This window comes from Muscardinus avellanarius (assembly GCF_963383645.1).
Source record: "Muscardinus avellanarius genome assembly, chromosome: 22".
NCBI classification, from domain to species: Eukaryota; Metazoa; Chordata; class Mammalia; order Rodentia; family Gliridae; genus Muscardinus; species Muscardinus avellanarius.
In genome coordinates this window covers 7152812-7169644 of record NC_137808.1, presented here as the reverse complement: position 1 = coordinate 7169644, position 16833 = coordinate 7152812, and the positions used below count along the sequence as shown (strand labels likewise).

At 46.4% G+C, this 16833-nt stretch overlaps 1 protein-coding gene across 1 annotated transcript in view; it reads left to right on the top strand.

Annotated features, from left to right (window-relative positions):
* Window positions 1-16833, top strand: part of ATG7 (autophagy related 7) — a gene marked incomplete at both ends in the record, with an annotated part of 128537 nt that overhangs the window by 43898 nt on the left and 67806 nt on the right. The window contains 5 exon segments of the mRNA XM_080718172.1: window positions 4547-4635; window positions 6773-6894; window positions 10041-10131; window positions 10943-11087; window positions 14639-14797. Of these exon segments, the coding sequence (XP_080574298.1) occupies window positions 4547-4635; window positions 6773-6894; window positions 10041-10131; window positions 10943-11087; window positions 14639-14797 (606 nt within the window).

Below are 16833 nucleotides of genomic sequence, written 5' to 3'. Positions count from 1 at the left end.
AAATATCTAACAGCTGGCTTTGGGGAGGGGGAGGGACACTCAGATTTTGCAGTTTGCTTATATGCATATCAGTATTCCCACCATAACCAATTTCTTCCTCTCCTCACCCCCCCACTTTTTTTCCCTTTTTCTTTCTTTTTCTATTTTTTATTTTTCTTTTTATTTTTTTGCAGTACTGGGGACTGAACCCAGGAGCATTCTGTCACTTTATATCCCCAGCCCTCTTTTAATTTTGAGGCAGGGTCTCGCTGAAACTGGCCTCAAACCTAAGGTCCTCCTGCCTCAGCCTCCCGAGTCACTAGGATTCCAGGCAGGGAGCACTGCCCCACAGCCCTCCACTCCACCGTGGCCAATTGCATACGGAGGCACAGGATTCCGCGTTGAGCAGAGGCAGTAATGACAGACTGTCACAGAACCGTCTGAGCCGTCTCTAGCACACTGCTGCTTATAATCATCACTGCCCCAAACTCTGTCCTTCTCTCCTACCAACGAGGTACCATTCCCCACGCAGACATGGATTTTGACACGTTGGGTAGGTTGAAAATGAGCTTCCTTTCAGCTCTTATCTCTCAGTGAACTGCTGATCCACAGTGGCACTGTATTGCTACAACGTACGGTTGTCTTCCAGGCCAGCCCTTCAGTCACACTGAACCCAGCCCATCATGCTGTCCCCGGCACAGCTCTCTAGAGAAAGCTTGCTTAATTAACTCTTGCTTTCCTCCCAGATGCTTGAGAAATGTTTTTAATTTCAGTAGAGCAGCCTTTAATTCTGGCCAAAGATTTTAAGTCCTGAACTCTCTGCACAGAGCAGTAGCAGAGGAACACGTTGTTCACAGAGGAACAACGGCATCTGTGCTCGTAGGTGGCTCGTCCGCACTTGGCACTCTGTCTGCACCTTCACAGCTGGCTGCGACCTTGAAGTGTGTTCCACATTTGAGTTCACACACATACATGTTCCCCCCGTGTGTGGCATTGGGGATTGAACCTAGAGGCACTCTGCCTTCGCGCTACACTCCCAGCCCCAAGGTCTTGCTAGGTCCATGAGAATCTCACTGTGCGGAGACTGTCTTCAAACCTGCGATCTTCCTGTCTCTGCCTCCTAAGTACTGGGGTTTCAGGCATGCGCCACACACACACACACACACACACTAAAAACGTGATCTCCCATGCCCATCTCCTCGTTTACCACCCGCTGAAGACGGCAAGCTGGCTGTTCTACCCTGTTTTGTTTATCAGGCTGCACCTTCTCAGCAGAGTGCTCGGTGGACTGTCGCTGGCTGAAATTGTGCTGTTTCCATGTTTTGTACGTGTACTCAGCCAAGTAGAAAGGGCTGCTTACTTCATACGCCTCCAGAACAAAGGGGTTTTCGTTTTGTTTTGCGTTTTGCTTCTCTCTGCTAATTTGTACCTTAGACTAAGCAGTGCTTTACCCAAGTTCACGCGATTGACGAAGTGTTCTAGAACCCGCATTCCTAGCCAGTGTTTGCCTTTGCCTTTTGTTTTGCTAGTAGTGGGGTTCACACTCGGGCATGCTGCCTCCGAGGTACACCCCCTGCCCTATTTTATCTTGAATCAGGGTCTCACTATATTGCTGAGGGCCTCAGTAAGTTGCTGAGGCTGTTCTAGAACCTGTGATCCTCCTGTCTCAGCCTCCCAAGTACTAGGATTATAGGCATGCACGAACTACTATGCTAAACTGCCCACATGCACGCGCGCGCGCACACGCACACGCACACACACACACACACACTCACGTATGAGTCCATTTTATTTATTTTTTTAAATGGGGATGGAACCCAGGGACATTCTATCTCTGAGCTACACCCAGCCCTATTTTCTTTTCCCCCCGGTGGTACTGGGGATGGAACTCTTCTACCTCTGGGCTACACTCCCAGAACTATTTTGTATTTTATTTGGAAACAGGGTCTCTTAAGCCAGCGCGGCTGGCTTCGAACCTGCGGGATCCTCCTGTCTCCGCCTCCCAGGTGCAGGGATTACAAGCCTGTGCCACCACGCCCGGCCCCCCAGCCCAATTTTTTAGTCTTTATTTTGAAAAAGGATCTCACTCAGTTGCAAAGGGCCTCACTAGTGGCTGAGGCTGGCCGCGAACCGCAGTCCTTTGGTGTCAGCCTCCCAAATGCTAGGATGACAAGCGTGCACCACCACGCCTGGCTCTGAGTCCATTTTTTAAAAAAATGTGTTAATCCGTAGCATAGGCATGAGTATAAGCATAGTACCTAGCGTTGTCCACTGATTCCTGCAGTGACTGAAGTTCCTGAGTTGGGTCCTGAAGATTTTGGAACCACTTCTGAGTCGTTAAGGAAAGACTAAGTGATCTGCGCCCGTGTCGCAGGTCCTCGCTCCCGTGCGCGCTCCGCCCCGCGCCTGTGCCCCTTGCGCAGGAGAGCTCCGGGGAGCGTTTCAGGCTGCCCCCCCTCTGTGAGTGAGTGGCAGATTTTCTTCTTTAGCACTTCATTCCTGCTCAGTCTAGCTCGTCCTAGGTCACGTTGTTCTCCGAAACCTCATTTCTTACCATTTCTGCTCAAAGTAAAGATTTCCTCTTACCTTCCCACCCCATCGCCTGCTTGCCAAGTGCCAGAATGTGCTCGTTCTGTGAAAGTAGGCATCCACTTGTAGCAGCTAATGTAACATCCTAATTATTATAATGCAGACATCATTTAGCCCTAACTCTGCACTGGGGAACGACAAAACCTAGACACGGAGGGTGTTTGTCCAGCTGGCCCTCAACCCTTTCTTTCCACTGCTGCATATGAAAAAATAACTTTGAAACTGATTTATAATTGTGTATGGTGATGAATTAAACTGAATAAGACATCGAGGAAATCAATAGTGTTTACATTGTAATAGGTACTGTTTATGAGCAATTACTTCTTTTGAGCAAAAACTCTTAATCTGCTCTTTCCCACTTTCTGTGCTAAAGGTAGGTTAAGAGTTTTCTGATAGATGAGAAAATTCAGACTTAGAGAATTAAGCCAGTTGTCGATGTTCACATGGGAATTAACGATTCGGGACATTTGATAGAAGAGGTTTATAGAGGCACATACCCAGGGGTCCTCCACCTCCAAGCTCTGCCCCAGCCCTCTTTTATTTTCTATTTGGAAACAGAGTCTTGCTCCATTGCTGAGCGCCTCACTAAGTTGCTGAGGCTGGCTTTGAACCTACGGTCCTCCTGTCTCACCCTCCCAAGTTCTGGGGTTACAGGTGCATGCTGCCACGCCCAGCTAGGAATGAAATTTTCCGTATTTATACTGCCTTGATTCTCCCTAAGTAGCCCACTGAACCGTCTTCAGATACCCCGAAGGGTTGAGCTTTAATAGAATACAGTCTGTGTTGTTTTATGACCTACGTAGGACTTTTTTTCCTCTCTGGGGTTGTCTGAAATTCTCTTCCAGAGCCCAGAAGAATCCTTTGAGAGGAAACAGTTCAACCCCTTTATTTTGCAGATGAGGAGGGAACTTCCCTCAGGTCTTGAAATAAATTAGCTGCAGAATTAGAACACAGACCTGCTGTCTCCTGGCTGATGCCTTTCACCTCCTCCGGCCTTTTCCTCAGTGGAAGCTGCTCCGGTATCACAGGAGCAGAGCTGCCACTTTCCCTTCCCTTGTCTTGTTGGATAAAAAGTTATAAGTGCTGTGGATGAATTAATAAATAAAAAAGGTGAAACTGAAGCTGGGCGTGGTGGCGCACACTTATCTCAGCACTTGGGAGGCTGAGACGGGAGGATTGTGGTTCACGGCCAGCCTCAGCCACTTAGTGAGGCCCTATGCAAGTCAGTGAGACCCTGTTTCAAAGAATAAAAAATCGGGCTGAGGGTATAGCTTGGAGGTAGAATGCCCCTGGGTTTTATCCTCAGTACCACCAAGAAAAAAAAGGTGGAACTGAACAGTGATTGACTTAGTATTATAGTTTGCCTGGCAGCAACTGTCTTGATTGCCAGAGGGGCGCATAATACAGAAGTGTCCGCTGTGGAGGAGTGGCAGGTGGAGGTGGTGATGGTGCCCGGCCAGACGGAGAGATCTTGCTGGTCACAGGAAGCCCTCCTTTAAGATCATACTCTAACTCAGGAGAATTGGAGCGTGAAGATTCCATTAAATGACCAGGCGTGCTGGCGCACACCTCTAATCCCAGTACCTGCGAGGCTGAGGCAGGAGGATGACAGGGTCGAGGCCCCTTCAACCACTTATTGAGACTCTGTTTCCAAGTAAAGAAAAAGGACTGGGGGGTAGAAGGCCCCTGGATTTAAGATTTCATACTCAGCCTCTCCCTCTCCTCCCCCACTCTCCCACGCATGCGCGTGCGCGCGTGCACACACACACACACACACACACACACACACACACGCTTCGTAGTTTAGTTTAGCGTGAGACCCTTTAGCTTTCTCCTCTTCTCTTTAGTCCTCCATCAAGGATGTCATTTTTAAGGCTTTTCAGAACAGCCTAAAATGTGAGGAGGGAGTGTGAACAGTGTCTGTATTTTGAAAGTGTCGTGATTCTTGACTCACTCAGAAAGTCTTTTTTGTTCACAGATAACAGTTGGTGTATATGATCCCTGTAACTTAGCCCAGTACCCTGGATGGCCTTTGAGGAATTTTTTGGTCCTAGCAGCACACAGATGGTATTTACAAGTGTGTGTGTGTGTGTGTGTGTGTGTGTGTGTGTGTGTGTGTGTCTATGTGTTTTTGACAACGTGTCTGCCTGTGTCTCTCTTTTCCCAAGTGCATTTTTTTATAACTGGCATAAGACCCCCAAAAATCCATCAGTAAATTGGTCACATTCCAGTTTCCATCCATTGTCAGTTCCTAAGCAGGTCTGCAAGGGACCTGCAGACTTTATTCCTATTGTACTAACGCTGTTTTAGGCTGTGGTAGGCTGAGTAGCTACAGGTTCTAGTTTCTTGGGTTGCTTTCAGATACAAGTTTCCCGTTGCTATCATCCCTTTTTTCCCCCTGCTCCTAAAATAATTAAAATTAGCCATCAAAGAAATAACATTCAAATCATTCACATCGTAATGAGATACTACTCTTCACCTAACAAAATCATTTAACGAAAGTGCTGTACTGAGTGTAGTCGAAAATACGGGCAGTGGGACCTCGCAAAAGCTACTGCAGAGATGTTTGATAGTATCTACCGAAGTAAAAAATATCTAGCTGGGCGTGGTGGCGCACACTTGTCATCCCAGCATTCGGGAGGCTGAGACGGGACAATCGTGATTTGCGGACAGCCTCAGCTACTTAGGCCCTTTGCAACTCAGTGAGACCTTGTTTAAAAAATAAAGAATTTGCCGGGCGTGGCGGCGCACGCTTGTAATCCCCGCGCTTGGGAGGCAGAGACAGGAGGATCGCGCAGGTTCGAAGTCAGCCGCGCTGGCTTGGGAGACCCTGTTTCCACATAAAAAAGTATAAAAATAGGTCTGGGAGTGTAGCCCGTGGGAGTGTAGCCGGAGGTAGAAGGGCTTCCAGGAACCCCAGTACCACCAAAAAAATAAATAAATAAATAAAATAAAGAATTAAAAAAAAAATAGGGCTGGGTGTGTAGCTTGGGGGTAGAATGCCCCTGGGTTCCATCCCCAGTGCTGCCAAAAAAAAAAATTATGTATGGCTTTCTAATTATACTATCAATTTATTACATACAGAAATGCAGACATCAATACAAGCAAAACACATAGAAAAATGTTTATAGCAGCATTTTTTGTGTGTGTGGTACTGGGGATGGAACCCAGGAGCATTTTACCTTTGAGCTACACCCCAGCCCTATTTTATTTTTTATTTTGAATCAGGATCTCACTAAGTTGTTGAGGGCCTCACTAGGTTGCTGAGGCTGGCCTCGAACCTAGGATCCTCTTGCCTCAGCCTCCCAAGGACTGGGGTTTTGGGCGTATGCCACGGTGCCCAGCAAGCAGCATTATTCTTAATAACCAAGACCTGGGAATAGCCCCCATATTCTTCAAAAATGGAATGGATCATAAATTGTAGAGTATTCCTTACAATGGGATGCTCTGTTGCAGGGAGTCAGTATGAACTACCAGTGCACACATCAGTGTTTATGGATTTAGCAAACGTGGTCCTGAGTGAAATAAGCTGGACCTGAAGGAACAGAGTCTTGTGTAAAGCTCAAAAGCAGTGTGAGAGCTTAGAAGGCGGGCTGTCCAGGCTGGGTGGGAATGTCCACGCCTTTATAAGAGTTCATGCACTTGTTTGTCTGCTTTACATAAGTCCAGATGTTTACATAAAAACGTCTACCTAAAACAAAGATAGATAAGTTGCAGATAAGCCGCAGAGGGGGCCGGCTGTCCGTCTCCTCATCCAGGTGGTGATGTGTGTTCGCTTCTAATAGGCTTCCCGACTACCGGCTCAGGCGCTGTTTCATTAAGTGGGAATTGAAATGGGAGGAAGGGGCCAGAAGAACCCAGGTCTTAGAGGTCCTTCCTAATGTCTTGGGCACACTCTTCCCTGCATTTAAAAGCTTCATTTGTCAGAATTATTTCTCTGCAACGCAATTACTGTATAAAATTCACCTAGAAAGAAATTACAGCCAATTCAGTGTTCAGCCTCAACCACTTGGACATAGGGTGTCTACGTGATAATGTTCAAAGTCTTTGCAAAGTGCAGCTCATCCCCGGAAGGTATTAGAGAGGAAGAATTACAATGTGTTGAATTCTCTCGCTTGACGAATCTCTTAGGTTTTTTTTTTTTTTTTTTTTTTTTCTTCTCTTTCTTCCTTAAAATAATTAAAAACCCGGGGCACGACAACAGGAGTGGCAGTTTCCAGTCTGTTGAAGTCCTTTGCTTCCGGGACCGCACCATGCAGGGGGCGAGAGATGTGGCCCACAGCATCATCTTCGAAGTGAAGCTTCCAGAAATGGCATTCAGCCCAGGTAATTTGCCGGTCTTTGAGAATGCATATGATTACCATTTATCAGAAACTGAAACCGGTTTACTTTCTTTTCATCTCCTCACAATGACTGCAGAAGGGAGAGAGAAGTACAAGTCCTGCCTCCCCGCCGGGGCGCACACCTGCTTGGAAAGGGGGCACGCTCTGCTATTGAGCCCGGAACAAAGGCAGAGATTGGCACCGGGGAGTCTTCTCCGGGCAGTTTTTTCAGTCTTGAGGATTTTTCCCCTGGCTTTTATTTTTATTTTTGCTTCACTCAAATTCTTATTTCTGTCCTTTCCTGGAGGAAGGATGGGATATTAATACACCTTTTTATTTATCTCTCATACATGGAAGGAGGTTTTGTGTGACTCTGTTCTCCCATAGTAAGCCAGTCTGCAGAAGTGCCGCTTCTGCCCCCACGTTTAACATCTTCATTTGCTGTGTGTGACAGATGTTGGCTAATCCCGATTTTATTAGGAAACTTACATGGAGAGGCATTTTATGTAGAAAAGCGTGTGTGTGTGTGTGTGTGTGTGCACATAGGTACACATTTGTATTTATATTTTAATCGATGCCACAGGTGTAGAATACATACTCAAATTTGAGCAAAATAAGGATGCTAACACCCGGTGCACAGAGTGTTTATTTTGAGGGTCTAGGTCCTTTGTGAAGAGCAGAGTGCTGTGTCTGCTCTATTATAGATGCCGAAGCAGGGTTATGTCCATTTCCCGTCCCACTGTGTAAGCATTCAGTTCTCCTCCTTCCAGAATAACCCCTCGATTTTTGTGACTTACTTGCCTTTCGGAGTGCCTTCACGTATGTTGTTTAATGTGCTCCTCAAAGCATCCCGTGACTTCGAGTGCATTTCTTCTATCCATGGGTATGCCTTAAATGTGTGTGTGTGTGTGTGTGTGTGTGTGTGTGTGTGTGTGTGTGTGTGTGGTGGAAATGTTGAAGACGCCTCATCTTTTTCAGAACGTCTCTCCTAGAGTGCAAAAGTCAAGAAGATTCAGGATTAACTCAGATGCCATTTGCCAGTGAACCTGTGCTCTAGCGCCGATGCCCTTTTTAAAATTGGCGCGCGATAATTATCCATCATAGTGAGGTCCAAGATGCTGCACACACGTGCACACCACGTCTGCTGTGTTTCCCTCCGCACCCCTCTCCCGCTGCCCCTCCCCTCCCAGTACACGTTCATGGGTTGATAGTGGTCCCTTCGGATCAGTATCTTTCCTCAGGCTTCCTCTTTCCTCTCCCCCAACCCCCTCCCACCATTCCCCTGGTCTCTCCTCTAGTTTATCTGAGGTCCTTTTCGTTTTCTGTTTTCTCTCTAGTTTTCGCATATGAGAGGACAGAGGACTCTTGACTTTCTGTGACTGGCGGATCTCACGTAGCATCATCTTTTCCAGTTCTGTCCCTTTTCCTTTGAATGATACAATTTTGTGCTTCTCTGTGGCTGAGTAAAATTCCATTGTGTGTCCATAGAACACGTTTTCTTTGTCCATTCATCTGTTGATGGACACCTAGGTTGGCTCCATAATTTGGCTACTGTGAATTGTGTTGCTAAAAATACGGGAACGCGTGTATGACTCTCAGTGCTCCATGCTCATTCCCTTGGGGAGATGCCCAGGCCTGGCAGGGCGGTCATCTGGTCCCATTTCTGGGCTTTTGGCCTTCATAGTGGCTGCACTGATCTACAGTCCTACCAGCAGTGTGTAAGAGCTCCGGTTTCCCCACATCCGTGCCAGCCTCTGCAGCATCTGTTGTCCTTTGTATCCTTGGTGATTGCTGTTCTAAACTGGAGTTAGATGGAATTCCACTGAGGCCTTAGATGACTCAGAAAGACTGACAGAGTCCTCTGTGCGGTCAGTCAGCAGAGGAAGCTGCTTTGCTTTTTAGTTTTACAGCCTTAAGAAATCTTATGGCCTTTCTTCTGTCTTTTGTGATTTGCGTTGGATTTGGCACCCTCTTCTGGCACATTCTAAAATAGCTCCCACTTAATGTTAACCTAGATGCCCTCAGCCCCATTGTATTTTTTATTTTGATTTGGGTCTTGCTCAGTTGCAGTGGTTGGCTTGGAATCTGTGGTCTTTCTGTGTCAGCCTCCCAAGCATGGGCATTACATCTGCCATCATGCCTGGCTAAGCGAAGTGGTTTCTTTACTGCAGGCCTCTCGGAGCTCAGGTGCAATGTGGATCTCCAAGTTTAGGTGATGCTGGGTGCTAGATATCAAATATAGGGGTAGGATGGAAGTATTTCCCAAGCCTGTTTAGCCTTGAATAGGGTAGATGCTGAGAATTGCCGAACTTGGAATTACAGAGACTCCCTTAGCAGGGGCTCAGAGGACGGGAAAGATAAGACAAGCCGGGGAATGGGAAATCTGAAAGAATAATGAGGAGCTTAAGTTTCAAGAGGGACAGGCGCCCTGGACTGTGATCCCCGTGCTCACGGGTGCGCAGAGGTCGGCGAGAGCCGAGCGGGGAGACTGGGGACAGAAGGACTCACTGAACCTAGAGGTTCAGGCTCCAGCGGGAACTTCAGGGGAAGGTGTGCTGGGTCGGCTGACTTGCCTCGTCTGCGTAGAGCGGCTCCCACAGCGTTATACCTACTCCAAGTGCTGTTGCCTTTTTGTAACTTTTATTAATGATGGCTATTGAGGCAACTTGGGTCAGGATTGAGAGCTGTTTCAGAAACTCCTGCCAGGAGTGTAATCTTCTCTAAATAAGATTCTTGCTTGGTAGCTGGGGAGGATGGGAAGAGGCAGCTGCTGCAAGTAGAGAGAAATTCAGGCCCGCAGCCTCTTTGAGAAAGGAGGGAACTGAAGGCTTATTGATGCAGGGGCCATTGTGAGTGTTGACTTTTTTATTTTTTTTATTTTTTTGGTACTGGAGTTCCTGGAAGCCCTTCTACTTCTGGGCTATGCTCCCAGACCCATGTTTTATATTTTTACTTGGAAACAGGGTCTCTTAAGCCAGCGCGGCTGGCTTCGAACCTGCGCGATCCTCCTGTCTCCGCCTCCCGAGCACGGGGATGACAAGCGTGCGCCACCACGCCCGGCTAGCGTTGACTTTTTTAAAGCATGTTTGACCCTTGACTTGCTTTTATTCTGACTTCCTTTATTAAACTTGGTGTTTTATTTTCCTTAAGATTGTCCTAAAGCCGTTGGCTGGGAAAAGAACCAGAAAGGAGGCATGGGACCAAGGATGGTGAACCTTAGTGAATGTATGGACCCCAAAAGGTACGCGGATTTGGGATGCTCGTCTCCCCCCGGGGTGTTTCCTGGTCAGCACGCATGCCAGGCTATATCGGGCTGTGCCGCGCTGCATGATTCGGCGCGGCTGCTCTTCATACCGGGTTTGGGATGCGCTTTTCCCCCGGCGTGTTTCCTGGTCAGCACGCCAGGCTATATCGGGCTGTGCCGCGCTGCATGATTCGGCGCGGCTGCTCTTCATACCGGCGCATGTTTTGCTCCACACTGCCTCCTGCCTAGCTCAAGCTTGGGCGTGCGAGTTAGTATAATGACGGGTATCCTGCGGGCACACAGTTTTACTCCAGACCTTCTAAATTCTGTCCTGGGGTCAGGCTCAGACTCTGAGTCACGTGGACATGCCCCTCTCTCTGCCTTTCCGTCCTTTCTGCATTGCCTGCTGGCTTTGTAAACCGGCCCGTGTGGAAGGGCGTTGTGAGCAGTGTTTCGCGGAGACCCGTCTTGGGTTTAACAGTGAAGGTAAGTGTGGTCTCTTCAGGAGCCATGGAAGACACCTCCGTCTTCAGTACGCCGAGCTCCTCTTCCCTTAAGCCTTTGGTGTGTCCTTATTCGTGGGCATGGCTCCTCAGGGGCTGTGTTTCATGTTTCACTTCGGCTGTTAAGAGCTCAGCATCACGTCTGTGGTCCACCATAGAGGACTCCAGTTATCTGCATTCCCTTTGGTTCCAGTTTCCTGAGTATTTATTTCTTGCTTTCTTCGGTGGCAACTTTGTCTGTCTTTTGGTCAGGCTGGGGTACAAATGAGCGACCGACTGGCTCCATACTTCTCTCCTTTCTTCAGGCTGGCCGAGTCGTCAGTAGACCTCAACCTCAAACTGATGTGCTGGAGGCTGGTCCCCACTCTGGACCTGGACAAGGTCGTGTCCGTCAGATGTCTGCTGCTGGGCGCTGGCACCTTGGGTTGCAATGTAGCTAGGACGCTCATGGTAAGTTAGGGTTGGGGCTGTGGCTTCTTCTTTTCTCTAATAACACATGATGCCTTCCTTTTCTCAGTTTCCCTTGTCCCTCCCTTATTTATTTTTTCATTATAAAAGGAATATTTGCTTTTATTATAAGATCGAAACAGAAAGCCTCACTCCATCCCCACCCGAAGTCCTATTTCCTCGATTTAAGAGACTTCCGGATGAGTGCTTAGGATATCTTTCCCAGATATTATCCCTGGCAAACATAAATGTAAAAACAGGCCTTTGTCATCATCTGTTTGTATTTACAAAAACTGGATCATAGCATGCTCTCTCCAGAATTCTTTTTAACTTATTTATTTTAACTGGTATAGTGGAGACACCTGTCTTCCCAGCTACTCAGGAGGCTGAGGCAGGAAGATCACGGGTTCAAGACCAGTGTGTGGTAACTTGGCAAGGCCCTGTTTCAACATAAAACATAAGAAAGGACTGGAGATGTTAACTCAGTGCTAGAGCTCCCCTGGGTTCAACCTCAGTACCACAAACAATACCAATAACTCAAAACAATTGTGACTACCTTTCTATTGTTTTTCATACTATGAAAAATGGTATTTTGTTGTATGACTGTATCCTCAATTTATATGCTCAATATTGTGTCATTTCTTTTTATTTTTCCTATCAGAGATACTATTGAAATAAACATTCTTTTATTTGCATCTTTATAGAATTTGTTCTTAAGAAAAATGTCCCCAAAGTAGTTTTTGTTGGTATTGTTTTTGTGGTACTGGGATTGAACTCAGGGGTGTTCTACCTCTGAGATATACCTTCAGTCCTATTTTATTTTTAATTTTGAAACAGGGTCATATGCCCAGGCTAGCTTTAAACTTTCCATACTCCTGTCTTAGCCTCTCAAGTACTGGGATTACAGGCATGCGCCACCACACCCAACTTCTATGGTGTTTTTTTGAAATTATGAAGTAGAGTCAGTATAGAAATTTGTAAAGTATACAAGGTAGAAAAGAGGGGGAAAAAGTACTCACTTTCCCATCACCCTTTTGCTTTTAGAGTATGTTTAACATATATTTACAAGTCTTATTTTGTACATACTAGTGTCCCTTCCCTTTACTAGTTAACATTGTAAATACTTTCCCATATCATTAAAAGTGATGCCTGTTGGGGTTTTATAATGGCTGGAGAATATACCACCTTACATGACAAGACATTTATCACATCTCTTAATTTCCTGAGACAATTCTGTAATATTTGGCATGAATGGTGTTTCTGGTTTTCTATAATTATGTTACTAGATTAATTAAATTATGTTACAAAGAATATCTTTCTGGTTGCATTTTAGCAGTATTTCAGAATATTTCCCAGGACAGATTGCTGGAAGTACATCAAAGAATATGTGCATCTTGCCAGGTGTGGTGGTGCACACCTGTAATCCCTGTACTTGGGAGGCTGAGACAGGAATTTCACAAGTTCAAGGACAGCCTCAGCAAGCAGTGAGACTAACATCAACCTAAGGAGACCCTATTTCCAAATTAGAAATAAAAATTGGGTTGTAGTATAATTTGAAGATAGAATGCCTCTGGGTTCAATTCCCAGTACTACAAAAAAAAAAAAAGAATAGGAGAACATCTTTCAGATTTTAGAGGTTGGACATAGTGGTGCACACTCGTAATTCTAGTACTTGGGAGGATGGGAAAGGAGGATCAGGTGCTAGGCTAACCTCAGCAACTTAGCAAGGCCCCCAGCAACTTAGTGAGACCCTATTTAAAAAAAAAAAAAAAAAAACATAGGGCTGGAATTCAGGAATGTAAAAATACCTCCAACATAACACCCAAACCAAGCCCAGCAGCTTGTGGCTTCTTCCTACTTCTTTTCACCTCCATGGGAGAGGGTAGACCAAAAAGTCACCAGGAATGTTCAAAATAAACCAACAACCCAAAGTAGGCTTTGAAAGGGCACTGCTGGCCCTTTGTTCTCAACCTGGAATAAGTCTTGGGTCCACTTCGACTCTCCCCCCCAAGACCTCGTCTCTAATGGACTTCAGAGTCCCCATATACTGACAATAGAGAGCTTCGTCAGAGCTGGACTTCTCTAGACCAACCCGTAGTCCATCCCTTGGTGTCTGAGAGTGATGGGTCCCAGGACTTGTGTGGGCATCAAACTCTGAGGATGCTACAGTTTCTTAAATAAAATGGCCTGGTGGTTCAGTTTGCACTGAACCTATGTGTATCCTGGAGATTGGTCCCAGGACTTGTGTGGGCATCAAACTCTGACGGTGCTACAGTGTCTTAAATAAAATGGCAAAATGGTTCAGTTTGCACTGAACCCATGTGTATCCTTCTGTACGTACAACCTTACATCATCTTTAAATTTCTCACAATACCTAATACAGGGTAAATGCTATGTAAATAGTTGTGCTGTTTATTTTAGGGAAGAGTGTCAAGAAAAATATCTGCACCTGTTGTGTGCAGAGGCATTTTTCCCATCCATAGTGAATTGAATCTGCAGATTGAGGACCCACAGATACAGAGGGATGACTATACTTATTTATGATCTACTAAAATACACCTAAGTAGGTATCATCATTTGGGGGCAGCCCTGAGTATCTCGTTCATTCCCAAAAATCACTAAGAAGTTGTGTGATCCTAGATAAGTCACTTCTCTTTTCTATGTTCAGTTTCAGTATCTCTAAAGCTCAGTGATTAGACTAAGGATTTTAGAGATTCTGTCCAGCTTTTACTCATTTATTGTACTGGAAATGGAACCCAGAGACCTTCTACCTCCGAACTTTTGATTCTTTATTTTGAAACAGGGTCTCACTAAGTAGCCGAGGCTGGCTGCGAACCCGCGATCATCCTGTCTTAGCCTCTGAAACTCTGGGATTACAAGCACGTGCCACCATGCCCGGCTTCTGTCCAACTTTTAAATTATGTAGCTTTATGAAACTTTACAGGAGATTCTAATTAAAGTCTATGACATCATGAAAATTATGAGAACAGCATCAGCTCTAAAGCGCCCAATCACCAACAAGGCTTTTCTGTCTTAGAGAAACACTGAGAGACAGCTCTTCTACCTTATCATACAGTGGGGAATGACTTATGGATGACTTGTGAATCCTTCTCCTGGGGTTAACAGGCTTTCAGTGAGTTTCAAGAGGAGTTGTTATTTATACTTAATTTATTCATTAAGGAAACCAAAGACATTGGGGCTCTTGCTCATCATTTTAAAACAGCAATGTAGAAAGTTCTTGTGGGATTTGCTTCCAAGTTTTTCCCTGGTGCCACTGTCAAAAATAACGAATTATTAGGTAGACCCTCTCTGACATTTCTGAGTTTCATTACGGCAGGAAACCGGCCATGGGACCTAAAATTGTCTTGTCTTTGGAAGGAAGTCGGCATTCTGTTTATCAGACACCGAATCTGTACAATTCAATTCCTCAAGTTTCCCCTGCTTTGAGGTTCCTGAGGTCCTTGGAAGCAATGTCCCGTCTAGGAAATTCAGGAGAGAGATCCTGTGAGACGTGCACAGAGGTAATTACCAATTACCTCTGTCCTCCCCTGCAGGGCTGGGGCGTCAGACACATCACCTTTGTGGACAATGCCAAGATCTCCTACTCCAACCCAGTGCGGCAGCCTCTCTACGAATTTGAAGATTGCCTGGCAGGTGGTCAGCCCAAAGCCTTGGCTGCAGCAGACCGGCTCCAGAGGATATTCCCCGGAGTGGTATGTTGAAGCCTTTTGGAATGTCACCACCTTTTTCCTCTCTCTGCAAGTCATTAAGTCTGGGAGAATGGATCTCTGTGATATCCGTGACAGAGAATCAGACATCTGTCACTCCCTACCAGGCACTCATCATGTGGCCAAGGATGTTTCCTCCCCTCAGAGAAAGGGATTAAAAAATACAACAGTGGTCCCGCCTGGTGGCACCTGCCTGGCATCCCAGTGTGTGGGATGTAGAGACAGGAGGATTGCAGGTTTGCGGCCAGCCTCAGCAGCTTAGCAAGGCCCTCCTTAACTTAGTGAGACCCCGTTTCAAAATAGAAATAAAAGGCCTGGCGGTGTAGCTGGGTGGTAGATGCCCCTGGGTTCAATCCCTAATATCCCCCCCACACACACACACACACACAATGCAGCAGTGGCTGGTGATGTAGCTCAGTGGTAGAGCACTTGCCCCACGTTGTTTTGTAAGTTTGAAAGCGGTGTATAAGTTTAAGTTGGAGAATGTGGAAGTGTGTATATTTTTATATCCTGCCTTGTTATAATGGGATTTATGGAGGCTCAGATGTAATATATTATTTTTCCCCTATCAGCAGACTACTTGGTAGTTACTTAGTACATTTTATGAGGTTAAATTGAATGCAGGTCTCTGTGTAGAAGAAAGATAGGGTAAAAGTTGAATTTTTTGCTCTAGCTGCCGCTTATTTTTGAGTTACATCATTTACTTGAGAAACATCAGATAATAAGAGATAAGTCAGGCACCTCATTTGGTTCAAAATCTTGAGGTTTTTTTTTTTTTTTTTTTTTTTTTTGGTCATCCAGCAAAAAAGATTCTACGTCTTGAATGCTTAATCAATTTATGTGACAGGAGCCAGATGAGGTGTCTTAGAAGCATCTGCTTCTACTTAACATGCTAGGAGAGACTCTGGGCCCCAGCCAAGAAAAAGATTGCTTTCTTGAAATTTCTCCTTTTAGTCAGTATTGATTGATGTGTGTGGAAGGCTTTGCTGTAGAAGCAATGTTGATGGCTTGGTTCATTTCACCAGTACCCCTGAGCAGTTCACTTACTGGGTTTAATTAAGCAGTATTGATTGAGGACCCACTACGTACCCAACTCTGTGCTAGATGTCAAAAGAAACAGGGTAAGTCGCAAACTGCATTGAGGAGGTGCATTAGCTGGGTCTCTGCTGTTACAGCATCGCCTCTCGAGCACAGTCTCAGAGTCGCAGTGGCTTCCAATTACCAACAGTGTTTTCACCCACAGTCGGGTAGTCGTCAGCTGCTAGTTGAGGCAGAACTCCAGGCCTCCAGTCAGCTTCACGTCTGCCTTGCATGCCATTATTCCAAAATGGAGACTAAAAAAATCCACAGTCACTTGGTCCTCCTGCTGTTAAGGTAGAAGGTGAACACCTGAAAGAGCTCCGTTATCATCTCTCTTTCAAAGTCTCATCTCAACCTAGCACAGTGGAATGGCTTCCCTTTCCGAAACCAGAGGAAGTCACAAGGCCAGGCCCAAGTCCGTGGGGCTGGTCAGTCTGCTCTGTCTCCTCAGGATCCTGCAAAGTCATGTTGCAAAGGGCCTGACGTGATTTTATCGGAGGACGGGGAACTCAGTGGACAGAGCTCCCTGGCTGCCGCCTGGAGCTTATAGTCCTGTGGGGGGCATGGTCATCAGCAAAGAACATCACAGATCTTTAAATTGCAATAAGTGCATGAGGCAGGAGCGCCGTGGCCGTAAGCATGTATGAAGGGTTGGCCTGCACGACTCTGGGGGCTGGGGAGATCAGGGAGCACCCCCCGAGGAGGCCCATCCTGCAGGTGAGTGGGAAGGAGCCACCCTGGGGCGGCCGAGCATCTGCGGGTGCCTGCGGCAGGAAGAAGCGCTGTGCTCTGTGAGCCTGAAACCAGGCTGGGGCCTGCACGCGGAGGGAGGCTCAGGAAGATGAAGGAAGGCCAGAGAAGGTCTTGGAGACCAGCCAGCTCTCCCCAGGAAAAGCAGCCCGCCCCGGAACAGAGCAGCACTTAACATTTTGTGACTGTGT